This window comes from Ursus arctos, unplaced genomic scaffold, assembly GCF_023065955.2.
Source record: "Ursus arctos isolate Adak ecotype North America unplaced genomic scaffold, UrsArc2.0 scaffold_16, whole genome shotgun sequence".
Lineage (NCBI taxonomy): Eukaryota > Metazoa > Chordata > Mammalia > Carnivora > Ursidae > Ursus > Ursus arctos.
Window position 1 is genome coordinate 42,978,761 of NW_026622830.1, and position 26,130 is coordinate 43,004,890.

At 43.1% G+C, this 26,130-nt stretch overlaps 1 protein-coding gene across 2 annotated transcripts in view; it reads left to right on the forward strand.

The window, feature by feature from the left end:
* RIN2 (Ras and Rab interactor 2) overlaps positions 1-26,130 on the forward strand; it is a 238,662-nt gene that overhangs the window by 98,840 nt on the left and 113,692 nt on the right. The window contains exon 3 of one of the 2 annotated variants that reach the window (XM_026502950.4): positions 18,019-18,256. The exons of the other annotated variant lie outside the window; for it this stretch is intronic. Within the exon in view, the coding sequence (XP_026358735.1) occupies positions 18,164-18,256 (93 nt within the window). The 5' untranslated portion in view covers positions 18,019-18,163. The remainder of the gene's footprint in view (positions 1-18,018; positions 18,257-26,130) is intronic. 2 annotated transcript variants of the gene reach the window in all.

The window sequence follows — 26,130 nt, forward strand, 5'->3', positions numbered from 1 at the left end:
GGTGACTAACATAACATAATAAAAATTATTCAAAAAAAAAGAACTAGCCATAGACAATATGTAAATGAATAGGTGTGGCTGTGTTGCAATAAATCTTATTTACAAAAACAGGTGGAGGCAGATTTGCTGACTGCCGCTTAATGAGAAGATAAAGACCAGTGAGAAAGAGGAGACGGGGTCGCTTCTGACGGTCTGGTGGCATGCTGTTTGTTGCTCTGGGTGCTGGTGAAGTGGGTCTGCTAGCTTTTTGAAAGTTCATCGGGCTGTTTATGTGTCATTTCTGTATTTTTCCATATATACATTATACTTCAAGAGAAAGCTGACTTACAAGCCAGGGATTTTATCTATCTATTCTTATCAATCAGTGACGAACCTCTTCCCACTTTAAGAGTGACATCACTTTTCCCATTCTGCACTGGTAGACAACCATTTAGTTGCCCCACATAATCTGCTTTCCCCCCAAGTATCTGTAATGCCCATCTTACCATACATTCATTCTGTATAACAGTCACTGCCTTTGGGAGAATTGTACAAGGACAAAAGTCAAACGCCTGGCCATTTGGGGAGGTGGAAGGGGACAGAATTCGCTGGATTGCAAAAGCTGAAGCTGTATTAGGGCTGCATATGCTTAAGCCACCAGATTTTGCCAATTAAAAAAAAAATTCTGGTTCCCTATGAGCTCATCCTGTCTGCAGAATGAATAAACGGATTTAATATTTTGTCATTTAAATATAGACAGTCAGCGAAGTATGACTTTTCCTTCTGGACCTCGATGCTGACCAATGATCAAGGCACTTGTGTGTGCATGCCTGCTCAGATGTAAGGAGAGAGCCAGGAAGACGGGGTCCAGGGTCTGGGCACGGGAACTCATCACACACCCGGGTTCAGTAGCTGAGAGAATGTCTTTATACCCCCAGCTCTTTGCTTCTCCACTGCCTCGAAGTTGCAGAGAGAGGGCTTCCAGAAGTGGAAACATTTTTAAATAAATCTTTTAACTTTTCGCCTGTGGATACAGCTGCGTTGACACAAAGCCACGTTTGAGGCATGATGTCTCGGAAGCCTGGCACCACGGAGTGTTTTTCTACTGGGACCCATAATGGCTGGCTTTTAAGAGTGGTCCTGTGTTCAGTTTTATCAATGTGGTGCTTGAACTGGGCCTTCAGCTGACCTCCAAAAGGAAATAGTTTTAAAAGGAAGAATTTTAAGTCTGCCAAGAGTCAGATAATGGCACAGCAGAGAAAAAAGCAAGGGTTTTGTGTGTTTTATATTAAAATACAAGTCCCTTAATGCCTCAAAACAGCAGCCTCTAGAAAATGTGCAGCTTAATATATCAGGCTAGAAATTACACTTTTAAAGACCAAAATTTTTCCTTTGTTCCTTGTGATTTATTGGAAAGAAACAAGTTCTTTCCTCCTGAACCTCCTTCTACCTTTATTTTTGGTTTTATACAAGTGACTGTTGTCCTCAAAGTAAATTTCAGAGCACTCTGAAAAAGTCCCTGCTGTGTTCATAGCCTCATGCCTGAGGAGCTTTTAGCCTGGACACCCTGCAAAAATGTGCCTTGACCACAAGGGCCATTAACGTTTGGCTAATTCTGTATGATCAACTTCTTTCCCACCTGCACATCCTTCTTTTTTCCCAAAGAATAATCTATTTTTTTAAAGATTTTATTTATTTGAGAGAGCGCACTAGAGAGAGAGAACAAGCACAAGTGGGGGGCAGAGGAGGGGGAGGAGCAGACTCCCCACTGAGCAGAGAGTCTGATGCAAGACTTGATCCCAGGATCCTGGGATCATGACCTGAGCCAAAGGCAGATGCTTAACTGACAGAGACACCCAGGCACCCCCCTCCAAAGCATAATCTAGTGAGGACCCTGGAAGACAAGGGGGTGAGTTTTTTCATTGTGTCAGCACATTGGGCGTGGCTCAGTGGAGGCTGTAATTTCTCCTCAGGGTGATCATTTGTAAGGAGAAATACTGTGTATCCCCTTCATCAGTGTGGACTCTGGCTGGATGCTAGACAGGGGTCAAAAGCCACCACTGCAAATCACTTCAGGGGAAATGTGATCTAGATTCTCACAAACCAGTCATCCATGATGGTCACCTACTTTCTGTTTGTAGCAGCCACATGAACAGCTGGAGCTGCAAGGAACAGCTGAGGCAACTAGTAAAGGAGACCTGGGGACCCTGAGTTCAGTGGCATTGCCGTGTACATTTTATCACCCGACACATGTCTCTGGTGTGCTATGTCCTGTTCCAGGAAGTTCTCAGGGGGTGCACACTGGGGTTCGAAATGGCTGGCGGAAGGGAGTTTGCCTGCACTGCAGTCTGACTCTGCACTCCAGGCCTGCTGGCAACCAGGACAGTGAGAGAGGACAGTGAAGCAAGGAAGGCAAAGCCCAAGCCCGAGGCAGATGAGATAGATGGTGCAGGGCTGATACTGGGCCACACAGGGTCCAGCCTCCGAGGGAGGAAGGATCTGAGTTTCAGTAGTTCTAGACACAGGTAAAGTTGGGGCCAGGTATAGAGGGAGATGACTGGGGCAAGTTTCCAGCCACTAGGGGGGCCTTCTCAGGTGCCAGAGATCCAGAGGGACAAAGAACCCTGGGCTCCCAAGAGTGGTGACTCTCTCGGGTGACTGCAGGTAGTTGGTGGACACTGTGGCAGCTTCAAAGAGAATGGCTAGGATGGTGGGTTAGTGAGCTGTGGTCTCAATAATGCTGCCTAACAAAGCACCCCCGAACTCAGAGGCAAACAACTTCAAGGATTTCTTTCTTGCTGTCACATCTGCAGGTGGGCTAAAGCTCAGCTGATCTGGGCTGGGCTCAGTGGGGTTTGTCTTCAAGATATGCATTGGGTCAGGTCCTCTCCATTTGACTCTCATCTTCCTGGGCTTTCTGGAATGTGTTCTTCTTAGAGCCATGGCAGAGGCACTGGCCTGCAAACCCAACTGCAAATGCTCACATCACTTATTCTGTTAGCCAAGGCAGGTTGCACCACCAAGCCCAACATCAAGGGGGCAAGAGTATTCTATAGACTCTGCCTCTGCTGAAGGGAACTGCACAGTCATGTGACAAAGGGTGTGAGTAGAGAGAGGGGTAAAGAACTGCAGGTGAATTACATGATCAAATCAATTTTTTTCCAGCTCGTGTACTTTTTTTTTAAGACTTTATTTTTAAGTAATCTCTCCACCCAGCGTGGGGTTTGAACTCATGACCCTGAGATCAAGAGTCACACACTCTGCCAACTGAGCCAACCAGGCACCATCACTGCTCAGGATGGATTCCGTGAACTAAACTCACACAGCTTGTGATTAAGTCAGAATGCCAATTTATTGATTTGTGATGAGAAACCTAAATATGCTGTGGACTAAGTAACTCCTGTCATCCACTCAGTGTACTCTTCTTGTAGGAAAGCTACTTAGAGCATTAAATCATACTCCAGTTTTGCTTATAAACATGGAAACAGAGCAAGGGGCATTGGTTGGGGAGCTTAATGGCTTGAGTTATCCAGGTCTGCTCTCCAGTGGAGACCTCCATCTCCACAACAGGAAGATTCCTGCCAAAGGGGTACTTGGGCAGGTCACCCCCCTTTAGATGGAGATGTGCCAACTTACTTTTTTGCACTACTTTTTCTAACCTCTTCTCTGATCATTAATAACCTACATTCTTTCTTAGGTACAACGTAACTGACTCAACCATAGCTTTAGAGATAATAATGAAATTATTCCTCAGTGACTATCAGCTGATACCACATTGAGAATTAGGGCATTCATCAAGACTCCCCAGCTACCCAAGCACTGATTATTGCTTAGGACAAGGTGCTTTACATATTCATTAATAACTCTGAAATTGCAATGGGCATCTTAGCATCTTTGTTGGCCACATGGTCGTGAGAGAGTTCTCATTTCCTGTGCGTGTAACTTGCTTGTTATTCTCGGGGGCCTCACTGGATAGTGGTGGCCTCAACATTTCAGTCAACAAAGTATTTAAGGACCACTTGAGGAAAAAATAAGAGTCTAGGTTGTCATCTAAAAATCTTCCATTGACCCCTATGCAAGATCAAGGAAATACCAGTATTAGACTTGCACATTTGATGTGGGAGAAACTAGAGAGAAAATCCAAGATACAGTAACAGAGCACTCTTAAGAGATTGTGCACAAAAATGCTCTTGAGAGATTAGGCTCTGAATACGAAGTAGTTTTAGGATGATATTAATCAACCTATCTGCTTATTTTTTCTTTTTAATTTATGCAGAAAATGACATATGATAGCACTGTGTGCCTAAATAAGGTTTCTATCTTTTAAAGGCTCTTTCAATAAGATTAAAATAAATCCAAAAGAATTAGAAAGCATCATGTCATGGTTTAATTATCAATGTCTGTCCTATAGATGGTATGTAAAATAATCGTGGTCTTAACTCAATGGTGATTTAGATGCTGTCAAATTGGTATTTTTCCGCTGGAGTATTCTATTGACCAGCCATCAAAAATGGAACTAGAACCATGAATGGAGTAACTCCAGACCTGCAGGGTGGCTAATAATGAAGAAACAGGAAGAGAAACCACTCTTTGGCTTTTTATAGCCTTTATGTATACTGGGGTATTTTAGCACTATCCGCCCTCATTTTTTAAAATTATTTATTAGGATATAATTTTCACACAGTAAAAGTAAAATCTTAGATGTACAGCTCAGTAAACTTTTTGCAGACAGAGCTCTGTAGCATACCACCACTGTAGCTACCACTCAGATTAAGGTGTAGAGCAACTGTATCACTCTGGGTAGTTTGTCAATAACATTCCCAAATGAGAATGGCCATTTTTCAGATATTTGTCATCATAGATTCATTTTAGCTAATCTGTGACATAAAATACATACACTTTTGTGACTGGCCCCTCTTGCTCAACATGTTTTTGAGATTCACCCATCTTATGATATATATCAATATCAATAATTTGTTGCTTTTAAGTCCTACATTATATGAATGTACCACAGTTTATTTATCCATTTTCCTATTAATGGATATTTAAGTTGTTTCTAGTTCGAGCTACTATGGAATGAAGTTGCCATGAATATTCTTGTACATATGTCTTTTTGTAGACACATGCACTCATTTATGCTGAAGTAGCATTCCTGTGACAGATTGGGCATAGATATCAGTAGACATTCCAGTTTTCCAAAGTAGTTGGACCAAATTTTACTCCTACCAGCAGTGTGTGAGAGTTCCAGTTGCTCCACATCCTTGCCAACACTTGATGTAACAGTCTTTTATCTATTCAGCTGGTGACATGGGTGTATCTCATTATGGTTTTAGTTGAGATTTTCCTGATGAAAAACAATATTGAACACCTTTTTGTATGCTTTAGACTTGTATTCTCTTTAGTGAAGGGCCCATTCATGTCTTTGCTCCTTTTAAAAATTTCTTTTCTTTTCCTAATTGGTTTTCAAGTTAAAAAAATATCTTTGTTAGATATATGTACTTAGAATATCTTTTTTAAAATTTTATTTATTTATTTGATATATAGAGAGAAACAGCCAGCGAGAGAGGGAACACAAGCAGGGGGAGTGGGAGAGGAAGAAGCAGGCTCCCAGCGGAGGAGCCTGATGTGGGGCTTGATCCCAGGACTCTGGGATCATGCCCTGAGCTGAAGGCAGACGCTTAATGACTGAGCCACCCAGGCGCCCCTGTACTTAGAATATCTTTTCCCATCCTATGAGTTGTCCATTCACTTTTTAATGATGTGTTTTGAGAACAGTGTTTCTAATTTTAATGAAATCTAATTTATCTTTTCTGCATTGTATATCCTTTTAAAATGTTGTTGTTATTGTTGTTGTTGAGATAGTTCTTGCTTTTTATGTCCTGGTTAAGAAATCTTTGCCTACCCCTTACTTCCCTGGTCTGATAACCTATTTCCCATGCCAGTTCAGTTGCATGCCAAAATCAATGTATTTTCTTGAGAATAGAAATCAAGTCAGGCTAAATCTGGGTGAAGCAGGAAATTCCAGAGTTCAAGTTAGGAAGGTGAAATCAGCAGATGTGCAGAATAGATTGAAGCAGAAAGAGGCCCAACACAGTTAGGTTTTTGGTCCAAGGAAAGATGAATTCTAGAGGCTTTGTGGTTGGGTGAGCAGATAATTAACTGCATTGCTGTCCAGCCCACATTGTATCTCTTTGAGTATTTTGAGTGTCTTGTCAGACTCCTTCGTAAAATTAAACTCTTCAATGTTCACAACTTCTGATTTATTGCTTAGAAACATTAAAGGTTGACAAATTTTATGTTTTAGGGACATGATGTTAATGTCTAGTGGCCATCATTTTTCTTCTAAGTGCTCAAAACCCATTATCTTAATAATCCTTTCTTGACCATATTCAGGAAATAAAACCTCCACTTAGAATAACATTTATCCATCCCAAATCCTCTCACTCTTCCCCCATTTTTTATAAGTTTTCCTAAAAAAGATCCATGTCAATAATTCCATGATCTCATCTGTTTTCCTACAGTCCTGGGTAAATGTTTGGGTTTGCTTGTCATAATGAGACCCTGGCAGGTCCTGGACAGAACTGCCCAGGCAAAGGGGATGAGTGCCAAGTGGGAGTCAGTAGGAAGCACAGGACATGGTAGGAAGAAGGCAGGGCAGCTGTAAACTCTGTGTGGGACAGAAACTTATGTCCCAAAGCAGGGTTAAGATCAGGTAGCAGCAGCTGAGCTGAGACACCACCACTCAGGAGATGATCTCTGGAGGCCATGGTTCTGTGAGACTTTCCTGGGAAGGGAGAGTAGCTGTGCAGTGAGAACATATCTCCCTGCCAGCCTATTCCAACAGTTTCAGCCTTAGAATGTTGGGACAACAGAAATGGAGCTGAGTTTCTTAAGTGGTAGTAATTGGCAGGAACAAGATGGGAGTGGCCACTTAACATCTAAGAAGGTGAACTGGATGAGGCTGCAGAGATGTCCTTGGCAGTCCACTCTCAAGATAGGGTAGATGAGCATGGTGTAGTAGAGAGGACTGTTGGGAGTTGAACATACCTGGTTCTAATACTGGCTCTACTACCTGTTAATTGTAGGACACTAGGCAGGATGATACTTCCATCCTAAGATTAACAAGAGGACCAAATAGGGTAGTATATATAAAATGGTAATTTTCCGGGGTGCCTGGGTGGCTCAGTTGTTAAGCATCTGCCTTTGCCTCGGGTCATGTTCCCAGCATTCTGGAATCGAGCCCTGCATCGGGCTCCCTTCTCTGCAGGAAGCCTGCTTCTCCCTCTCCCACTCCCCCTGCTTGTGTTCCCTCTCTAGCTGCCTCTCTCTCTCTGTCAAATAAATAAATAAATAAATAAATAAATAAATAAATAAATAAATTAAATCTTTACCAAAAAAATGCTAACTTCCCCAGTTTCCTCCTACTTTTTCCCTATGCTCCACCCAATGGATAGCTGTCAGTCATTATCTTTCTTGCCCACTTTGCAGCACTGGCTCAATTGAACAGTCATAATATTTTGAAATAAAACCTTCCCTTGGCTCCCAAGTAGATCCTTCTGTTCCATGATGACAGCCACCATGTTGTATACATCTTCTAGGGCTGCCATAACAAGATACCACAGATTTAGGTGGTTTAAACAACATAATTCATCTTCTCACATTTCTGGAGGCTGGAAGTCCAAGTTCAAGGTGCTCGCAGGATAGGATTCTTCTGAAGTGTCTCTCCTGAGTTTGCAAATGGCTGTCTTCTTGCTGCCTCTTCATGGTGTTTCCTCTGTGTGAGTGCATCCCTGGTGTCTCTCTGTGTATGCCTTCTTTTCTTATAAGATCAGATGGATTAGGGCCCAGCTTAAGAACTTCATTTTAACTCATTTGCCTCTTTGAAGGCCCTATCTCCAAATATAGTTACCTTCTGAGGTATGGGCTTTAGAGCCTCAATATACAAATTTTGAAAGACAAAATTTAGTCCATAGCACATATGTGTGCTGACAAATCCCACACTTGTTTTTCCAGCATGTACCCCCCTCTCTTTAAAAGCTAGATCCATTGATGTACCTGCCTCCAGATCTTTCCTCCTAGATGTCCTTCTGTCAACTCAAACCCAACAATTCCAAAATCCAATGCATTATCTTTTCCCTAAGTCCTTCCCTTTCTTGCTAATTTATGGATTCATATAGGGAGCACTTCTTATATGAGTCTTATCAATTTGTTGGATCTATTTGAATAGGAAAAACCAAGAAGACCAACATGTATGTACAAGGAGAGGGGTAGTATAAAATGCAGCATGGTTTAAGCATGTAACCTCTGGGGTCCTCACTTATCTCTACCACTTACTCCCTATTGACTTGGAGAATGTTATTTCACATTTTTATGCCCCATTTCAGGCTGATTACTATGCCAACCTCTCTTGGATGTTGTGAGAATTATATGAGTCTGTGTACCCACTCTGGTACCTTAGGCCTTATCTGTTCCATTCATACCAGCCTGACTTCTGGCTCCCAGCATTTGTATATCTCTGCCAAAAGAGAATAGGAGCAGCCCTCAACCAATGACTGATGAGTGTTGGTGTATAAATACCCCAGCTCCCTCACCCTTTCAGATGGGAATCACTCAAAGGCTTGTGTTTCATGCTGTTTGCTAGAGTTCTGTGAAATTAAACTCCAGTGAAATTGGCTTGAAAAGTATCCTCTCCTTCTGTGTCTCACTCTCCATTCACCTACAGGTATTTTCTGGGATTATCTGCTCTAGGAATTGCTTGCCCTTGAATCCCTGTCTCAGGATTTGCTTCTGAGAGATCCCAAACCATGACAGTATGCTATGGGCTGAATGTGTCCCCTCAAAAATTGTATATTTGAAATCCTGATGCCCAGGTGGTGGTATTAGGAGTTGGGGCCTTTGGAAATTGCTGAGGTCATGGGAGTGGAGCCCTCATAAATGGGATTAGTGCTCTTATAAAAGAGACCTGGTAGAGCTCCCCAACCCCTTCTTCTATGTGAGGATACAACAAGAAATTTGCAACCAGGAGAGGGCCCTCACCCAAACCATGCTGGCAGCCTGATCTAGCACTTTCAGCCTCCAGAGCTGTGAGCAATAAATTTTTGTTGTTTGTAATAACTGTGATACAGTAAGTAAAAGCTTGGCTCAGTCCCTAGCATCTAGCAAGTGCTCAGAAATGTTGTTTCTGCCATTATCTAGTTGTTGTTCATCAGTAGAAAGCAAAGATGCCCCTGGGTGGGAAAGCAATCTTCTCCATGTTGCAGAAAGAAGTCCTGTGTGGCCATCATGAGGCTGTGAGAGCCCAGCTAATAATGGCCAGTTTATAACCTGTGTTCGTTCTCAGTGGGGGCTCTACTGGCCCCACTGAGCCAAATGTTGTTTGGGGGTGGGTGGGTAACAACAACGAATCTTAGTCTTTCTATGTATAAATCACAGATACCTATGACATATAAACAAATATACAGTATATTTGTAAAATTAAAATTGAATGAGAGGGTCATTAGGAGAAAAGTGTCAAAAGAAGCCCTTGAGAGGGGAGCAAGGACAATAAGGACAAGAACCCCACTGGTTTATAACAGGCAAAAAAGTTCCTACTGACGTTACCCTGGCTTTGGACCATCCTGGGTGGCACTGTTTAGTTTGCAGGGTTCATGTCCTCTTTTCTGGAGTGGGGAGTTAACAGTTGACTTGCATAAAGTTGTTTAGTTAGGTTTGCCTAGGGAGGCACCAGGCTCTTGGCAAAACGTCCATCTGTTTGTGGTTAAGATTGTCCTTGTTCTTATTACAACCAGACTTGGTTACATTTCGAGCACCATGAGGCTTGGCTCTGAGGAGCAAGACGACCGGTTCATCCAACATGGTGTGCTTTGAATCTTTCCTTCTGACTTCTCCAAAACTTCTCCTCTTGGCTGACAGCACTGAATTTGGCAAGAAGAAAAAAGGACTGAATTCCTTCGTTCCAACCCACATTACTTTTGCCAAAGTATGATTATTAAAAAGGTTTAAAAATATAGCTCTCCTACAGACATATAATGAGCCTGGCTTAAAGATTTATTTCACTCATTAGGAAGGCATCAGCAGGATGGTCAGGCTAGTTCAAAGTAGGATATAGAAGATGGATATCTATATATGATTCAGTTCAAAGCAAGACAGCTGAAATATGCTCACCTAACTTAGGTACAAAACTAACTACTGTTGTACAGGGCAATCAGACCGTAATCTCTGGAGTTGTTCTCTACTAGACAAATGTAATTTGTGAATTATGTTTCCATGATTTTATCTGGACGTTTGGGGCAGTTTTTCTTAAATTATCATCCAGATTCACCTTGACATTTTCTATACCAGTCTCTATGGCCTACAAAATCTTAACAAGCTTAAGTCTTCTATTTTCCTTTTGAGTATCTGAAAGGCCACCTGAAAATCTTGAATTAACTTGTCCCTTTTACATCAAAGGCACCTGGGAGCCAAGTGCATTCAGTGGTTTGCTGTGTTTACAACGCCTTTATATGCCTAGGCATCTGCCTATTTCCATGGTGTAAATACTCCAGCCATGGGGAATTTCCATCTACAAATGTGATGACATTGAAGGCAGAGTTGAGAAGAAATGTATACAATCACTTTTGTGAACCAGTATTTTCTAGTTCCAGCACGTCACTGAGTGTGTGCTCTGACATACGTTTCATGGATTGTGGTCATGGTATTCAAATTACTTCCCAATGATGTAGCATTATGGTCACTCAGTAAGTATTTCTGAAGAGCCTGAAAGTTCATCTCATCTGATGGTCCTCAAACTATAATCTCTGGAACCCTAATGATATTCCTTGGGGATGTTTCACAGGTTACACAAACTTTAATTCGAATTTTCTTTTCAAAGTTATATTTTTAAAAATACAATAAAAGAACACACGCATAGACATGTAGCAAACATATAAAGAAGTATGTGGGACTGGTGAACACCAATTGTAGAATTTTTGTAATGTCCTGAAATAGAAAAGAGAGTATGATGGTAAGGAATTCATAGGGATTGTGAGTACAGAGGTGTTGATACTATCTTTAAACATTGTCATATATCTTTTTTTTAAAGATTTATTTATTTACTTGAGAGAGAGAGAGCACACACAGGAGCCTGCGGCGGTGGGGGCAGGGAGAGGGAGTCGGGGAGAGAAACTCTGCACTGAGTATGGAGCCTGATGTGGCGCTCGATCTCACGACCCTGAGATTACAACCTGAGCTGAAACCAAGAGTTGAATGCTTAACCAACTTCATCACCCAGGCACCCCAAACTTTGTTGTCTATCTTACATACCATGTAACAAATTCACAAGACATGTACCCACAAATATATTTTATATCAAATTTCAAACCTCTAAAAAACACTGTCAAATTTGCTACCAGACTAAACTTATTTTGTACAAGTGGTGGGATAAAGCTGTCTCTTGCCTTCTCTGTTTAATTACACATTTTCAAATGTTGCCTGGGGACAGGCATGAGACTTTAAATTAAGATCTATCTATAGATAATTTTTTTTTTACTCTGACTCTTTTACTAGCTTTAATGGTCAAAACATTAAATTGTCACTGAGACTCTTGTTATATTTTATTTTGTATAAAGAGACAGTGGAATGTATTTTTAAATTTTGAAACAATTTCATACTTTTAAAAAAATATTTATTTATTTATTTATTTAAAGAGAGCGGGAGAGAGTACACATGTGCCAGGACACTGAGTCTGGGCTACTGGAGTGCCAGGAGCAGAGGGCGAGGGAGAGAATATCAAGTAGACTCTGCGCTGAGCAGGGCGCCTGATGCAGGGCTCGATCCCATGACCCCAAGATCATGACCTGAGCCGAAATCAAGAGTCGGTTGCTTAACCAACTGAATAAATGTTGGAAATAGTACAAAGAAACAAGTATGCCATTTATTTATCCAGCTTAGTAAATTGTTAACACATTACCACATTTGCTTTATCATTCTTTGTCTCTCTCCCCTACACATACACACACACACACACACACACACACACACACACACACACCTTTTTCTAAATGACTTAAGAGGAAGTTGCCTCCATCATGTCTCAATACTACTTCATACTACAGTTTTTACTTCCTAAGAACAGGGACATATTCTTATGTCACCATAGTACAGTTGTCAAATTGAGGACATTTAACACTGATGTAATACTCTTATCTAATCTATGGTCCATATTCCAGTTTCCCCAGTTATCTCAATAATGCCATTTATAGCAATTTTATCTTTTACTTTTTAGACTCAGGATCCAATCCAGGATCATGCATTGCATTTAGTTGTCATTTCTTTTTAGAGCTTTTCGATCTGAAATGGATCCTTAGCCTTTCTTTGTCTTTTTTGTTTTTTAAAGATTTTATTTCTTTGAGAGAGAGAGAGTGAGCGAGAGAGCCCAAGCAGGGAGTGCTGCAGAGGGAGAGGGAGAAGCAGGCTCCCACTGAGCAAGGAGCCCAATGCAGGGCTCCATACCAGGACCTTGAGCTCATGACCTGAGCCGAAGGCAGACACTCAACCAACTGAGCCACCCAGACGCCCTAGCGTTTCTCTGTCTTTTGCAACCTTGACATTTTTTGAGTTCAGGACTGTTGTTTTTGTAGAGTGACCCTCAGTCTGGCACATCCGCTGTTCTTCACAGGTAGATTCAGGTCATGTACTTTTGGTGGGAATGTGACGAAAGTAATGCTGCATCCTCCCCAGTGCCCGATATCAGGAGGCACATGTAGCAGGAGGCTCTGCTGGCTGGGTAAGGTGGTGTCCTCCAGGTTTCTCTTCACTGGGAGATTTTTGAGAGCCACGATTTGAGTACAAATGAGGGATGAATCCAGGGGGGCTTATTTAGACTTTCCTGGACCAGGCTCCACAGTTGCTCTGAAAATGTCAGCCAGCTGGGTGAGCCAGCCTGCTTTCTAAGCTGTGCGGCATTTTTGTGGCCCCGGGAAAGGGCAGCATCAGCAGCCTGCTGTGGCTGGGACTGCAAAAGCCGTCAGTGTCTGCATGTCTGGCTTGCGGCACCCTGGTGCTCAAAGAGCTGAACTAAGTTCCACGACAGGAGCCTACACCAAGCGGGGCCTCCAGGATGGTTGCTGAGTGTGGTTGTTCCCCTGTTTGGTGATGTCATATGTGTGCAGTGTGGCTTTTCTGAGGTTTCCCTACTTTCCCATGCACAATAAAGACGGTCTTTTCTCTGAGCCAGGGCTACTGAAGTGCCAGGCCGCAAACTGTGCATGGCCTGACCCAGGCTGGGACAGTGGCCGCTCACAGAAAAACAGGAAATTAGAACTTAGGCACTTTCCACATATTGGCTAAATTATGAGTTTCTCAATGGTTCCATGTGGCTTGAATAACAGGGTCATTTTTTTTCACAGAGGAAAATACTCTAACTAATTAAGATGTATTTTATTGAATAACATTTTATTTTAGTGAATTATTTCGTGTCCAGCACCGTTTTAAGTTCTAGCACAGATTCACTCAGGAATTCATTCCACAGGTTTTCACTGGGCCAAGGGAGCATGACGGTGTGGGCAGGGCAGACATGACGAGCTCATCCATGTTTTATAGGTATGCCCGGCACCCTCTAAATGTTAGGGAACACGCAGGGCGTGTGGGTGATAAGTAGAAACATGGAATTATAATGTCATGGGAGGCTGTTTGAGGGGCTGTGATTCCCAGAGAAGGGAAGGCATTGTGGTGGGGGCCCCAGGGAAGGTTTTCCAGAGGAGGCGATCCTTGGGCTGGGTCTTGAGAGGTAGAGAGCAGTTACCAGGTGGTGAAGGGGGCATTTTAAACAGAGATTTTCAGTGATTCGAAGGTGTGGCAGATGAGGGTGGCCTCATGGGAGGGGTCAGGAATGGGAATAAAGGTTTGAGTCAGGTTGGGCAAGACCCTGTGGTGTAGGCTACATCAAAGAGCTTGGACTTCGTGTCAGGGTTGGTGTCTCATCTGGATTATTAGATTTTGTGTTTCAGAGCAAGCAGGGTTTCTCAAACTTGAGGGAAGGGTTTCTGGGGAAGAAGACCCTCACTCACCCTTCTGAGGGACATGACCTGCCTCTGGATGTGTAGATGTGGGGCTGTGAAGATGGGAGCTGCTACTGTCTTGTCACCGTGGGCCACACTGAGCACTGCCAGCCCTGGCCCCAGGAAGGCAGACAGGGAGACAGAAGAAAGCCAGGGAAACAGGGCCTCGTGGAAATCGTGGAGCCACTGGACTGGCCCACACCTCAGGACACGTAGACTTCAGTACGTCCCTTAATCACTTGTACTGCTTAGTGAGTTTTAAGTTTTTATTTTGAAATGATGCCAAAGTTCCCAAAAAAGTTGTAAGAAAAGTTCAGAGAACTCCAGTTTACTATTTATGCAGATCCTCTGATCTGTACCTGTTCGCCACTTTGGCTGTACCAGTTGAGAGCAGGTTGTAGACTTCACATCCCATTACCACTTACTATGTTCCATATGCCGTTTTTAATAACAGGGGTGTTCTCTTCATCCTCCCAGTCCTATCGTCCAAGACTGAAGCTTAGTCATTGATCGGAACTACAGATACTAATTTTTAAATGTTGCCAATAACATCCTCTTTAGCATGTTTATTTCTCCAGTTAAGGATCACGTGTTTTTCGGAGGTTTGGGTCTTTTTAATCTGGAATGATTTTTTGGCCTTTCTTTGTCTTTCATGACATTGATCTTTGTGTAGAATGTGGGTTTTTAATCTAATGTCCCTCAGTCAGGGGTGTATATGCTGTTTCCTTAAGACTGGACTCAGGTTCCACACCTCCTGTTGGAATATAACTGAGGTTGTATTCTTGGGGTGTCATATCAGGAGGAATGTAGCATCTGTCCACCCTTACTGGGGATCTTAACTTTGGTCACCTGGTCGAGGTCTTATGTAGTTTCTCCGCTCTAGTTACTATCATTTCTTATGCAATTAATGAGTAGTCTGTAAGGAGACATTACTGTTTATTTTTAAGCCAATTTGAATTGGATTTTCTGTTACTGACAACATAAAAGCTCCTCGCTGATTCAAGGGCCTATTTATGTCGTGGGATTAATTGCTGATGACCATGGGGAAACAAGCAAGGGATTATGATGAGAAGAATAGGAGTTTCTTAAAAGCTTTAATTGTGGGTCAGGTGGGAACAGAGCTGGACCAAAGTGCATGAGTATTTTGTGAGGATGAATGAAAGTCTTTGAAATTATTTGGGAAAAAAAAAGATTTTGTATTGATAAAAATCACCATCCTCTGTAACAAATCTTTCAACTGTGGGAAACTGGCAACAATTTGAAAATAAGTCTTTCATTTCATTTTTTTCAATACTTTTAACTGGATGATGTTAGTAATACTCAGAAAGGCTAGTGGTTATTTACAGGGACACACAAACTTTATTAAAAATGTGTGTACATATTTTTTTCTGGATTTCATATTGGCAAAAATGTTTCCATCAATTGTAAATTCAGTACCAATTGAGCAGGATTCCTGAGAGAAGAAGTGAACCGGACTCTGAAGTAAAAATTTCTGCGTAGGCCATTTCCTGGGAGGCAATCTCAGGGAATGCCAATAGAAAAGTAGGGACAGGAGTGGCAGGAAGGGAAGCAGTCATTTAATTGTGTTATTAAACAAGTGTGTGTTGTGTATATGTGCACGTGTGTGTGTGTGTTGTGTGCATGTGTGTTCAAATCCATTCATGATTGTCCGTGATTGTCTTGAAACAGACCCTGAGATAAGCTTAAATGCGTATTTTTTTGGGATTTGGAGGGGATGCTGTTGGCAAGTTTGGAAGTGAGAAGAAAAGGCAGCCACTAACTGGTTTGTTACCAAGCCAGCACCCACTGGGGCGCCTGAAGCCCAAGTTCACGAGATCCCCCTGGGAAAGAGTGTAGGGCATGCACGTTGCAGCACTCCCACCTGAGATGAGGAAGCTGGGTCAAGGTGAGCAGCAGTGCACCAGGCACGGTGTGGCTTCAGCATCTTATCCTCCCGGAATTGCCAACTTCGGCCACTTTCACCTCGCTGGTCTAGGTGGGACAGTGTGACAGGAAGTGACAGCATGCAAATGTCACCTGGAAAAATACTCAACCAGGATAGGCCGATGCTAGTCAGGAATGTTTCCTGTCTCCACGCATGTGGTATCTCAGAGATCTCTCTTATGGAGGGGACAGTGCCAATCCACACACACGTCACTGCCGAGATTAGAAAATTGGGCTGGACACAGATCAAAAAGGACCCTGAATACCTAACCAGGGAATATGGATATTCAATTCTAAAGACTGGCTTGCGAGCAGGGAAGCAGGATGCTGGGAAAGGACGGTCCCTTTGGTGTGGAATGTTCCGGTGGCTCAGAGTGGAGCAGACGCAGACAGCGGGGGTGCACAGACATTAGGGAGCTGCTGAAACCATTAAGGTTGCTGCGGCCCAAAGTCTGAGTGGTTGTGGAGAAGGGGAAGGAAGATGGCAGCCGTTTCAAGAAGATTGCAGAACTGGGCCATGATTGATGTGCGGAGTCAAGCGAGGTTTCAAGCCTGGTGTCCTCGTTAGCAGAAGGGCGCGGGGACTTGAGAAGAACGGAATGTTAAGTGGAAAGTCAGCATTCAACATTCAGAGCTGCGTTTTGGAGAAAGAAACCAAAAATGAGTTCTTCTTTTTGTGCTTTTTTGTAGACAGGTATTTCTGAGTTCAGAAAAGCAGGTAGGAAAGCAGGAAGGGGACTCGGCCAAGACTGGGTTTTGTTTCGCTTTGCTTTCTTTCTAAATTGGAACCAGACAAAATACATAGTTGCAATATAGAAATTATGCACACGTCTGCCAACTGAATGATTTGACTTCTGTCTGCTCTCTTTGTACACCTCGATGAGCTAATACAGGCAATAGAAAATAATCAGAAATGGGGAGCAGGAAGGAGAAGGAAACACTCAAACTCTAACTGAGAAAAGAAAGCCTTTGGTTTGTGGAAAAAGCCTTGGTTAAAATAGAAGCTTCTGGTTGGGGGGGAGCCTCCCGTTTGTACACAGAAGTGCCATGTAACGTGCGATGTCACAACAGGCAGGAAACGGAGATATATGGGTAAGAGCCCTTTGTAAATCAAAGTGCCATGTGCCGCTGGGTCACTGTTCCCACAGTCGTGGGCGTTAGCTCTGTTATATCCGGTCCCCACCATTTGGGTGAGGCCAGTGGAGACTGTGAGTGGGGATAGTTTGGCCGAGCATAGAAGCAGACATAAACTACCTTTCCTGGCTTTCACAAAAACACTTTCAGCCTTCTAGAGAAGAGCAAGAGGGTAAGGTCTTCAGGGAGATAAAAAGCATTAACCTCTAGTCTTCCTTTTGGCTGGAGACCTATTATAGCCACCCAAAGGGAGGGAGGTCTTGTTTTACAAAGATAATCAGCTTTGGGGTGATTCTCCGGCATGTTATTCAGTTTCCTATTATCTGCAGTAAGTCAAGGTCAGTAGAAGCTGATTGTCGAAGGTCGTAATATATCCCCAGGCCCAAACAAATGTGCCTTTGGGGGCTTGATCTCAGACACAGGGCTGAAGAATTTTTCAGTGCTTACTGAGTGTGTTTTGACCGCCAAGGTGACGATGCTGGCAGGGTAGAGGCAGCTGGTTTAGGACTGAGACAGGATTGGAGGAGGACTCCATATGGTAGACCTATAGTGAGGGGCTGCAGTGTTCTAGAATAGCCAAAGGAGAGAGAGGGTGGACGAAGGAGTATCATAGCCAGGATGCTTTTAAGGAGAGAGCATGACCTCTTAAAGTGGAATTAGAGCTAGAGAGTAATTAGGAAGCCTTAGGGCCATTGAATGCAAGCCTGTCCCTCTTCCCCAAGTGCCACCAGGGTGTAACTAGGGCCATGTGGGACTTAAACTTACACTTCTGCAAACCAAGATCAGGTGAGCATGGGGGAAGATCAAACCAGTAATGGAACCTGTGTCTGTTGTGGGAATCTGTTGGGCCCTAACATGATCCAATGTGCCCTGAGACCTGAGCAAGAGAGGCCTCTGTCCTGAGCTATGCACTTTGTTTCACCAGCTTCATCACTCCCCGTGGGAGGAGAAGTCCACAGCATCAAGGCTTATGCCAGCCTGGAGCCTACATTTCCCTTCCCTTCTTGCTCCAGAGGCGCGGCACTCTGGGATCCCTGCTCACACGCTCCAAGCCTGGTGGCACAGCCTGCATGGGCTGGAAGTTTGGGGAAGCGAATTCAAGATGGACGGGAAGGCTGGGGTGTCCACAGAGCTGTCAGAAGAGAAGGATGACAAACCATGGGGTAGGTTCAGGATTGCACCTATGTTCCCACATTCAGCACAGAACCCTGAAGAGTCTGAAAATTTTAAATTGAAGCCCAACTTTCCAGGTCCTCATAAAGTTTCATTTGCCTTGGTCGGCATTTTAGTTAACAGTTTGTGATCTTGATTTATAATGTTAAAAAATTCAGACATAAAGTATGTGAGCCTCCATTTGTGTTCTTGCCCCAGGCCCTGCAAATATTCATGCCCACCTAGCATCCCCTTGGGAGGCATGAGAGCCCAGACAAGGCCAATGGCTCAGTGCCTCCACTATCCACAAAGGCCATCCATCCATGGGCTTGTTTGACCCTGCATCCTTTGCTCTTCTTTTTCCAGAAGTCTGACTCCAAGATCATCACGATGACCCAAAGCAGTCTCTCCCAGGTGTGAGTTTGTGCTCACCTTCAAATACTCCTGATGGGGCAATCCGGCTGCTCCCCCACCCCTTGGCCTCCGTCCTAACCGTGCCCACTGTAATCATGGGTCAGACACCTGCACAAAAGGATAGGATTTAGGTAAACCATAGTGAGGAAAACCCTGTGCTTTAAAGAGAACATGTAGAGCCTAGCAGAAACTACTTGGTAGTTTGGTAGTAATATGAGATTGGATTTGTGAAATGCCTCAATCATATGGATTTGTCTCTCTCAGCAAAAGACATGAATGCCATTGGTCAGCCAAGAGAGACTAAAACAGGCCTGAACTGCCAAGGCACAATTTTAGACACAAAACCACCTCCTTGGTGATGGCAGAAGATCTCATCGAGAGCCTTACTATGAGAGCTTATGTGAGTTTTCATGACTCTTTTGTAGACACATTAAATATTATTTTGGAGAGCAGCTGTTTCTTTATGCATTATCCCTGATAATTCCTGGATTCTGCCTGTGACGTGGTATTAATCGATGGCAGTAGGGCATTTACTATGGATAGAGTGTATCGTGGTATTTTGTTATTTTGATATTGAATGACCAAACCCACATGGGATCTGCAGGCTCAGAAGGAGGGTAGTCTTCAGAGGAGACTCTTCTATTCTCCAGCCCACTTGAGAGCAAGGATGGGAATTTAAGGCTCTCATCCCCATAACACATGGGTGCAGGTACACGCACAAACACACAGAGAAGTCTATTTGCTCAGCCAGTTATATTTCATCGGGAGTTTTGCATCTGTTCTGGTGGATTTTTTATTTGTTTTGTGGTTTCCAATGAAGATGCAATGGTGTGGACACATACCTGGAGACTGCAGAATTCTGATTTGTGCACAAATGAAAGAGCCGAGAAACATGATTGGATAGGGAATTACAGAGGACAAATTGGGTCTGTATGTGATAGAAAGGAAAGGCCTCCAGATCACAGACTCTGTAGGAACAATCCAGCAACAGACAGAACACGTGGATTGCCTAAACCTAAATCCTGTGTTTCAAAGTAGTATAAAGAAGGACTTTTCCAGCATGGTATGTGGGTTGACAGCATGGTATTTGAGCTTATCTTGTAATTCTTGAAGTTATAGTTCTTCCTATCATCTTATGCTCTTCACAGAGCCATTCCTTAAAAACCCTTCCTTTCAGCCTCAATGACTTCTTCGTAAAATCTCATGCACTTTCTTATCCAAGAAACATTTATCGATCATATATATGCCAGCCACTGAGTCAAGTACTAAAGATACTACTGAATAAGGCAGATGGGATCCCCAATGTCTGATTGGCTAAAGGAAGATCTTTTCTTCCCCTCTTGTTCAACTTATAAAGAAAGAGAACCCACTAAGTCTAAAATAAGAGACTAAACATATGGCTTCCTTCAGGTTTTGCTGATGTGATCACTCAACTTGGTTGAGATGATACGCAGACATAATTCACGTCTTGCTAGGAACAAATAATGTGGTTTCATTCCAGTCTAGAGATCTAGTTTCTTACTTTGCTCTCTTTTATTACCTCAGTGTACAAAGAATCAGATAAAAGCAACCTCTTCGGAGATCCTGGGGTTTAGAATGGGCGAGTCACTTCTCCCTGCTAGTTGTTAGATTCTCATGAATTTTGGAAGTTTGCTGATGTCCCATTGGTTGCTTGAAATTGGCCATGATGAGAGTATTTACCCCACAGAATTGGCAAATGCTAAAATTGGGAGCTTTTATTCCCCCAGAAAGCCCGTTTTTAAGCATTTTCCAGCACATCCCCTGATTAAAGGGGCAGGTAGGCATCCTAATGGTGAAGTGGAAAGTTTGGAAAGACATTCACATGTACAGGATCCAAATGAAGGAAAAAGAAGCAAATCAGTACATGAAATTCTAGGCAATATGTGCCCCAGGGGCTAGTTTAATCTATAGGGATGATGTCCTTCTTTTTGTCATTCAGAGGTGGTTGTCATGACATTTTAATGTAGGACTATTTTATTTTATGGTGGCAAGAACACTTAACATAAGACCTACTTTCTTAAAGAGAACATTTTGATGTAACCGTTTAGACTGTGTGTCTGTTCTTTACTCTTCGGTCCCCTAATGGCAGAGGCTGTTAATAAACAAAACAAATTAGAAGAATAAAGAACACTGAGTTTGGAATTACAATAGTCTATTGCTGAGCGACAGAGTATTCCACGAGTTCTTAGGAGAATTGCTTCTACTTTTCTCACTGATTATCTAAGAAATACAAAATATCTAATACTGTAGCCAATTCATAATGAAATAGGTGAAGCTGCACCTGACATCATTTGTGATAGATCCAAACCTGACTGATGAATGCATTTGTTTGGAATTTTTGAAAATGAAATAAACCTTGGTCTGAGAGATATTACATTGGTAGAAGAAAATCTTACAAGTGTTCAAACTATGCAATGCATATTTGTTATTTTCTAAAAATGTATAAATTCATTGAATAATATTGCAAAATATATATTCAAAATTTAACCCACGAAAATTGGAACTTGATAGAAAAAATGAAAACAATTACCACCACCTTACGGGGCAGGGATATTAAGTAGTAGAGTTTCATGAAGACAAAATTCTGTTTGCTCAATTGCATCTTTGATGTAAAGTTTACAAAGAAGAGAATTCAACCCTAAAAATCATTTTCCTTAAAATTAAAATTAAATGGGTATCTGTGTGGAAAAGTAAGGACTCCCACCCCCCTACCTCACACCATACACAAAAATTAGTTTGAGGTGGGTCATAGATCTATGCATAAAAACTAAGACTAGAATACTTAGTAGCTTTAAATTCTTATATTAGAAAAGAAGAAAGGTACAAAATTAAAAAGAACTGAAGAAAGCTTTAAACACTTTAACAGCACTGTGTAAGAAACTGACCAAGGCCTTAAATGCCTTAATGGAGTGTGCTCCAGAAAATATTTTCTCCGTGAAAATGATCAATATTGGTATAATTCCAATGGAAATATTTGTGCTTGTTAGCATTGAGTTAAAATTTCCTTGATGACACAAAACTGGATTAAAATAACAGGATAAAAACATCTTTACAACAATCCACAACTCAGTCTCATGATTAGAAAAGCTGAATCCATTCCATTTCCTTCAACTCAGGAACTTTAATTTTAAAAAAGAGAGAGGTAGGGGCACCTGGGTGGCTCAGTTGGTTAAGCGTCCAACTCTTGATTTCAACTCAGGTTATGATCTCAGGGTCTTGAGATCAAGCCCCACATTGGGCTCTGCTCTAGGCATGAAGCCTGCTTGAGATTCTCTCTCCCTCGGTCCCCACCCCTAAAAATAAAGAAATAGATAGGTAGGTAGGTAGGTCGGTAGGTAGGTAGATAGATAGATAAAAATAAAAATAAAAAGAGAGGCGAAGCCTCCATTCAACTTTGGGGTATTGATATAAGAAATAGAAATGTGCCTTCTGCTTGTTCTTTTCACCCCGAAATTGAGGCATCTTCCTTAGATAGCTCAAAGGCTTCCATGTCCTGTGTTCATCTAAAATATCCCCACCAGAGGTGACACCAACAAGTTCTGCTCTGGTTTGACAGGACTTTTTCTTTATCAGGGTGTGCTTTACTTTATTCCAAGATCTTTGAATTAAATATTTGATAAGATGATAAAAAACATTTTAAAGTTATACCTGCTTCTGAGAACTCATGGTTATCTTTCTGAAAGCTATTCTGGTCAAAGCATATTTGATGGAAAGGAATATAAATCCACCCAAACTACTCAAGAAAAGGGAACATTTATTGTCAAGATACAAGATGTCTTGAACCTTGGTACTGCCAGGCCTGGTGGGACCTATAAGGCCAATGGCCTGAGGTCAAGACTCAGTTGCACATGTGCATTCTCCCTTCCTGGCCCACGGGGACCAGTAGCCCTTGTATCTGCTCACTCAGGATATATGCTCCCTATAAATTGAGCTGGCATATGGCTCCAAATCCAACTTTCAAGCATAAGCACCTACCCTGTGACTCTCGGCTCAAAATCTTGAACAGAAGATTCTACTTCATCTGAGAACAGCCAATGAAATACTAGCCTGGGTCAGTTGTAACATAGCTGGTCCGATCAGCTGAGGGAATGGAGTGAGCAGAATCACTCACATTGTTTATCAGGCAAACATGGGCAGGGCAGGTGCTCTATAAGGGGTGTGGTTGGGTCAGTCAGGGCATCTGAGTGAGGCAGGCAGAGGCACTGGTGAACCCAAAGAGCTTATATCCCATCTAAAGAGAACACTCAAGAGTCCACCAGTTGTGGCCGTGCTGGAATGACAACGTAGTGTGACCAGAGAAGCTACATATCTACATTTTATGCAAAATGTATGCAAATGTCCTGATTTTTAAAAAGTGGACAGTTGAGGCAGCCACTGCCAAGCCCTTCCCATATCCCTTGGGTACTTAACATTTCCATGCATGCTGGCCTGCTTTCCAACTGCCAACTTTGCCTAAGGGCTCTCTTTGGCCACTAGAGCCCATTCTGCCTACACTAGGGGCATGGTGGAAATGCTGGTGAATTAGAGCTTTCTGGGGGCAGCTTTCAACCAGCGACTGGGGGCAGTTGGACATTTCCTCATCTCCCTTGTCCCTCAGTTGACACTACTCTGAGGCATGGTCTATACTGGCTTGCAGAGTTCTCCAGAAGGGTTGAAGTCCAGTGGCCCAGTGGCTACGTGCTTGGTCATGCACTTTGTGTTGACCTCCCCTCCTCAATTACATGAATTGTTGATTCAGGGTCTCTGGAGTCCATTAATTCAAACTTTTTTTAAGGTGTATTACTTAGGGTGCCTGGGTGGCTCAGATGGTTAAGTGTCTGCCTTCAGTTCAGGTCATAATCTCTGGGTCTTGGGATCAAGCCCCATGCTGGGCTTGTATTATTAAAGTGTATCTGTTGTGGGGCGCCTGGGTGGCTCAGTTGTTAAGTGTCTGACTTCGGCTCAGGGCGTGATCCTGGAGTCCTGGGATCAAGCCCCACATCAGGCTCCTCTGCTGGGAACCTGTTTCTTCCTCTCCCACTCCCTCTGCTTGTGCTCCCTCTCTCACTGGATGTCTCTGTCTCTCTGTCAAATAAATAAATAAAATCTTTTAAAAAAATTAAAAAATAAAGTGTATCTGTTGTATCTGCAGTGTAGACTCAGTTCAAGAGCTGCTAGGTTATAAACCTCCAATGAAGAGTAACCACCTACACAAAATTAACCACCATACAGTTCTTCCCATCATGGCCAGAGAGCCTTAGAAAAGAAAGTTCTAAAATCAGGTGCTCACAGGTTAACAGGTCAACCCTGAGGAAGACCTGGAGTGTGTGGCTCCCTGTCCATGGCCTCCTTCGGGTTAAGAGCCAATGTGGCTTAGGAGGCTTCCCCATTGTATACGCGAAGTCACTGCACATTTGTGGTTACCACTTACCACGTGGAGCTTTTCAAGTGAGGAGGTTGAAAAGTCACATACTTTTGAAATGCCAGAAGAAAATCACCTGGGGGTAGGCACCCCCTCTCCCTTCTCAGCCCTGTTCCCGGTGGGCAGAGTACAACAGTCTTGAGGACTGAGCTGTGCTCTAGAGAAGCACTCACTCCAGGGAGGAATAGGAATGTCTGCAGGGGTATGGAAGAGGGGGAAGCAGGAAGCCAATTCTTGAATGGTCCAAGAGATAAAAGGAGGGCATTGGGTGGGAGGTGAGAGAGGCAATTTCCCATCCAAGAGAAGCAGGAATTTCTTGCCAGTTGAGTTGCCTACCTGTTGCCCAAGGTGGCATGCATTGCCGTTGGTGGAAGTGTTCCACACCTTGGCCACGTGGACACCAGCAAAGCTAATGCAGCATGGATATGGCGAGAGTCTCTGTGAGGCACCAGTTTTTCAAGGATGGAAGGGATAGGCCTCTATCGGAATTAGCCCCATTGTCAGGCCAGTCTTACAAGTGGCAGAAATGCACCTTGCTAAAAAAAAGAAAAAAATATTTTATGATCCTTGGTTACTTTTGGGAAAAATGAAGTACTGAACAGTGTTCCCAATTCTATTTAAAAACACAGCTATTAGAGGCGCCTGGGTGGTTCAGTCAGTTAAGCATCCGACTCTTGATTTTGGCTCGGGTCATGATCTCAGGGTCGTGAGATTGAGCGCCGCATCAGCCTCCACACTCAGAGGGCAGTCTGAAATTCTCTCTGTCCTTCTCCCTGTGCCTCTCCCCACCCCCCCCACACTTGTGCTCTCTCTCTCAACTAAATAAATAAATCTTTTAAAAAAATGAAATCAAGAATAAAAACACAGTTATTAGTAAGAGGAATGGGAGTACAGTTTTTCGCTTCTGATTTCTTCCCACAAATTAGTTTCTCTTTTCAATGAAAAAAATTCATAATCTTAAACTGTTTTAAAAAAAAAGTTTGACTATCAACTGAGGGAAAATCAGTGCTGGACAGTGATACAAAATGCTTAAAGAAAAACATTTTTTTAAAATTCACATAATTTGAAAAAAAATTCGCATAATTTGAATTTTCAACCCAGAGCCTGGAATAGAGTTTTTCTGTCCAGCTTGTTAAATCCCTGGTAATACAAAGATAATTATGGAAATATTCAGAAACCTTCCCTGGATCCAGACGCAGAGCCGCCCCACTGGCTTTTCCTCTTAGTAATGGGATGAAAAGCATTCAAAAGACAGACCTGCCGTCATCAGAGCCACTTAAGACTGGGCAAAAAGGTGATTGCATTTCTCGGGATTGGCCTTGACCTGACAGATGCCCAGGGGTGAGTCACTTTCTCCTTCTTCAGTCAGTTTGGCTGTAAAGTAATTATAATAACGAGATCTTGTTTACTAAGAGCTGAAGTCCACTTTGCCTCGTCTCATTCAGCTGCTAGGAAGGAGAAGAAGAAAGGTAGTGATTAGAAGGCTTTTGTGGCCAACTGTCAGAGCAGCTCGGCGTTGAGAACCCATGGCTTGAAGAGGTGAAGTCTCTTGCAAATTGGACTTGTGAGTAGCGGATGCCTGTGTAAGTGTCCCTCTGCTTCTCCTGTGGGTCTGCACTTGTGACCTGACGCAAATAAGTAGGAAGGGTAGGTTGACTAAATAAATGGAGGGGGGAGGGGAAACTAGAGGGGGGAAGGAGTCTACACCATGGACCCTCCTGTCTTGCCAAGATCTGGCCCATGACCAAGAACAGCAAAAGCTGCAAGAGTGCCAGTGGCTCAACCCAGCCTCGCTGATCAGTGAACTGGAAGCTAGGCACTCAGTGTCCCTCTCCCTGCACCTAGCCTGCAGCCAGGGTCTGGGCGGCGGTGCCTCCGTGCCTGTCCTCAGTGGTTCGCAGTAGAATGCACCGGATAGCCAGCCCAGAGCCCGCCAGACCACTCGGTGAGTCTATGCTGAAAAGTCAGGACAGACCTTCACCTCAGCAGTGGCTTTTGGGGCCACATGAAAAGCCACAGCTAGGTTTACTCTCCAGTGGCAGAGGCTGG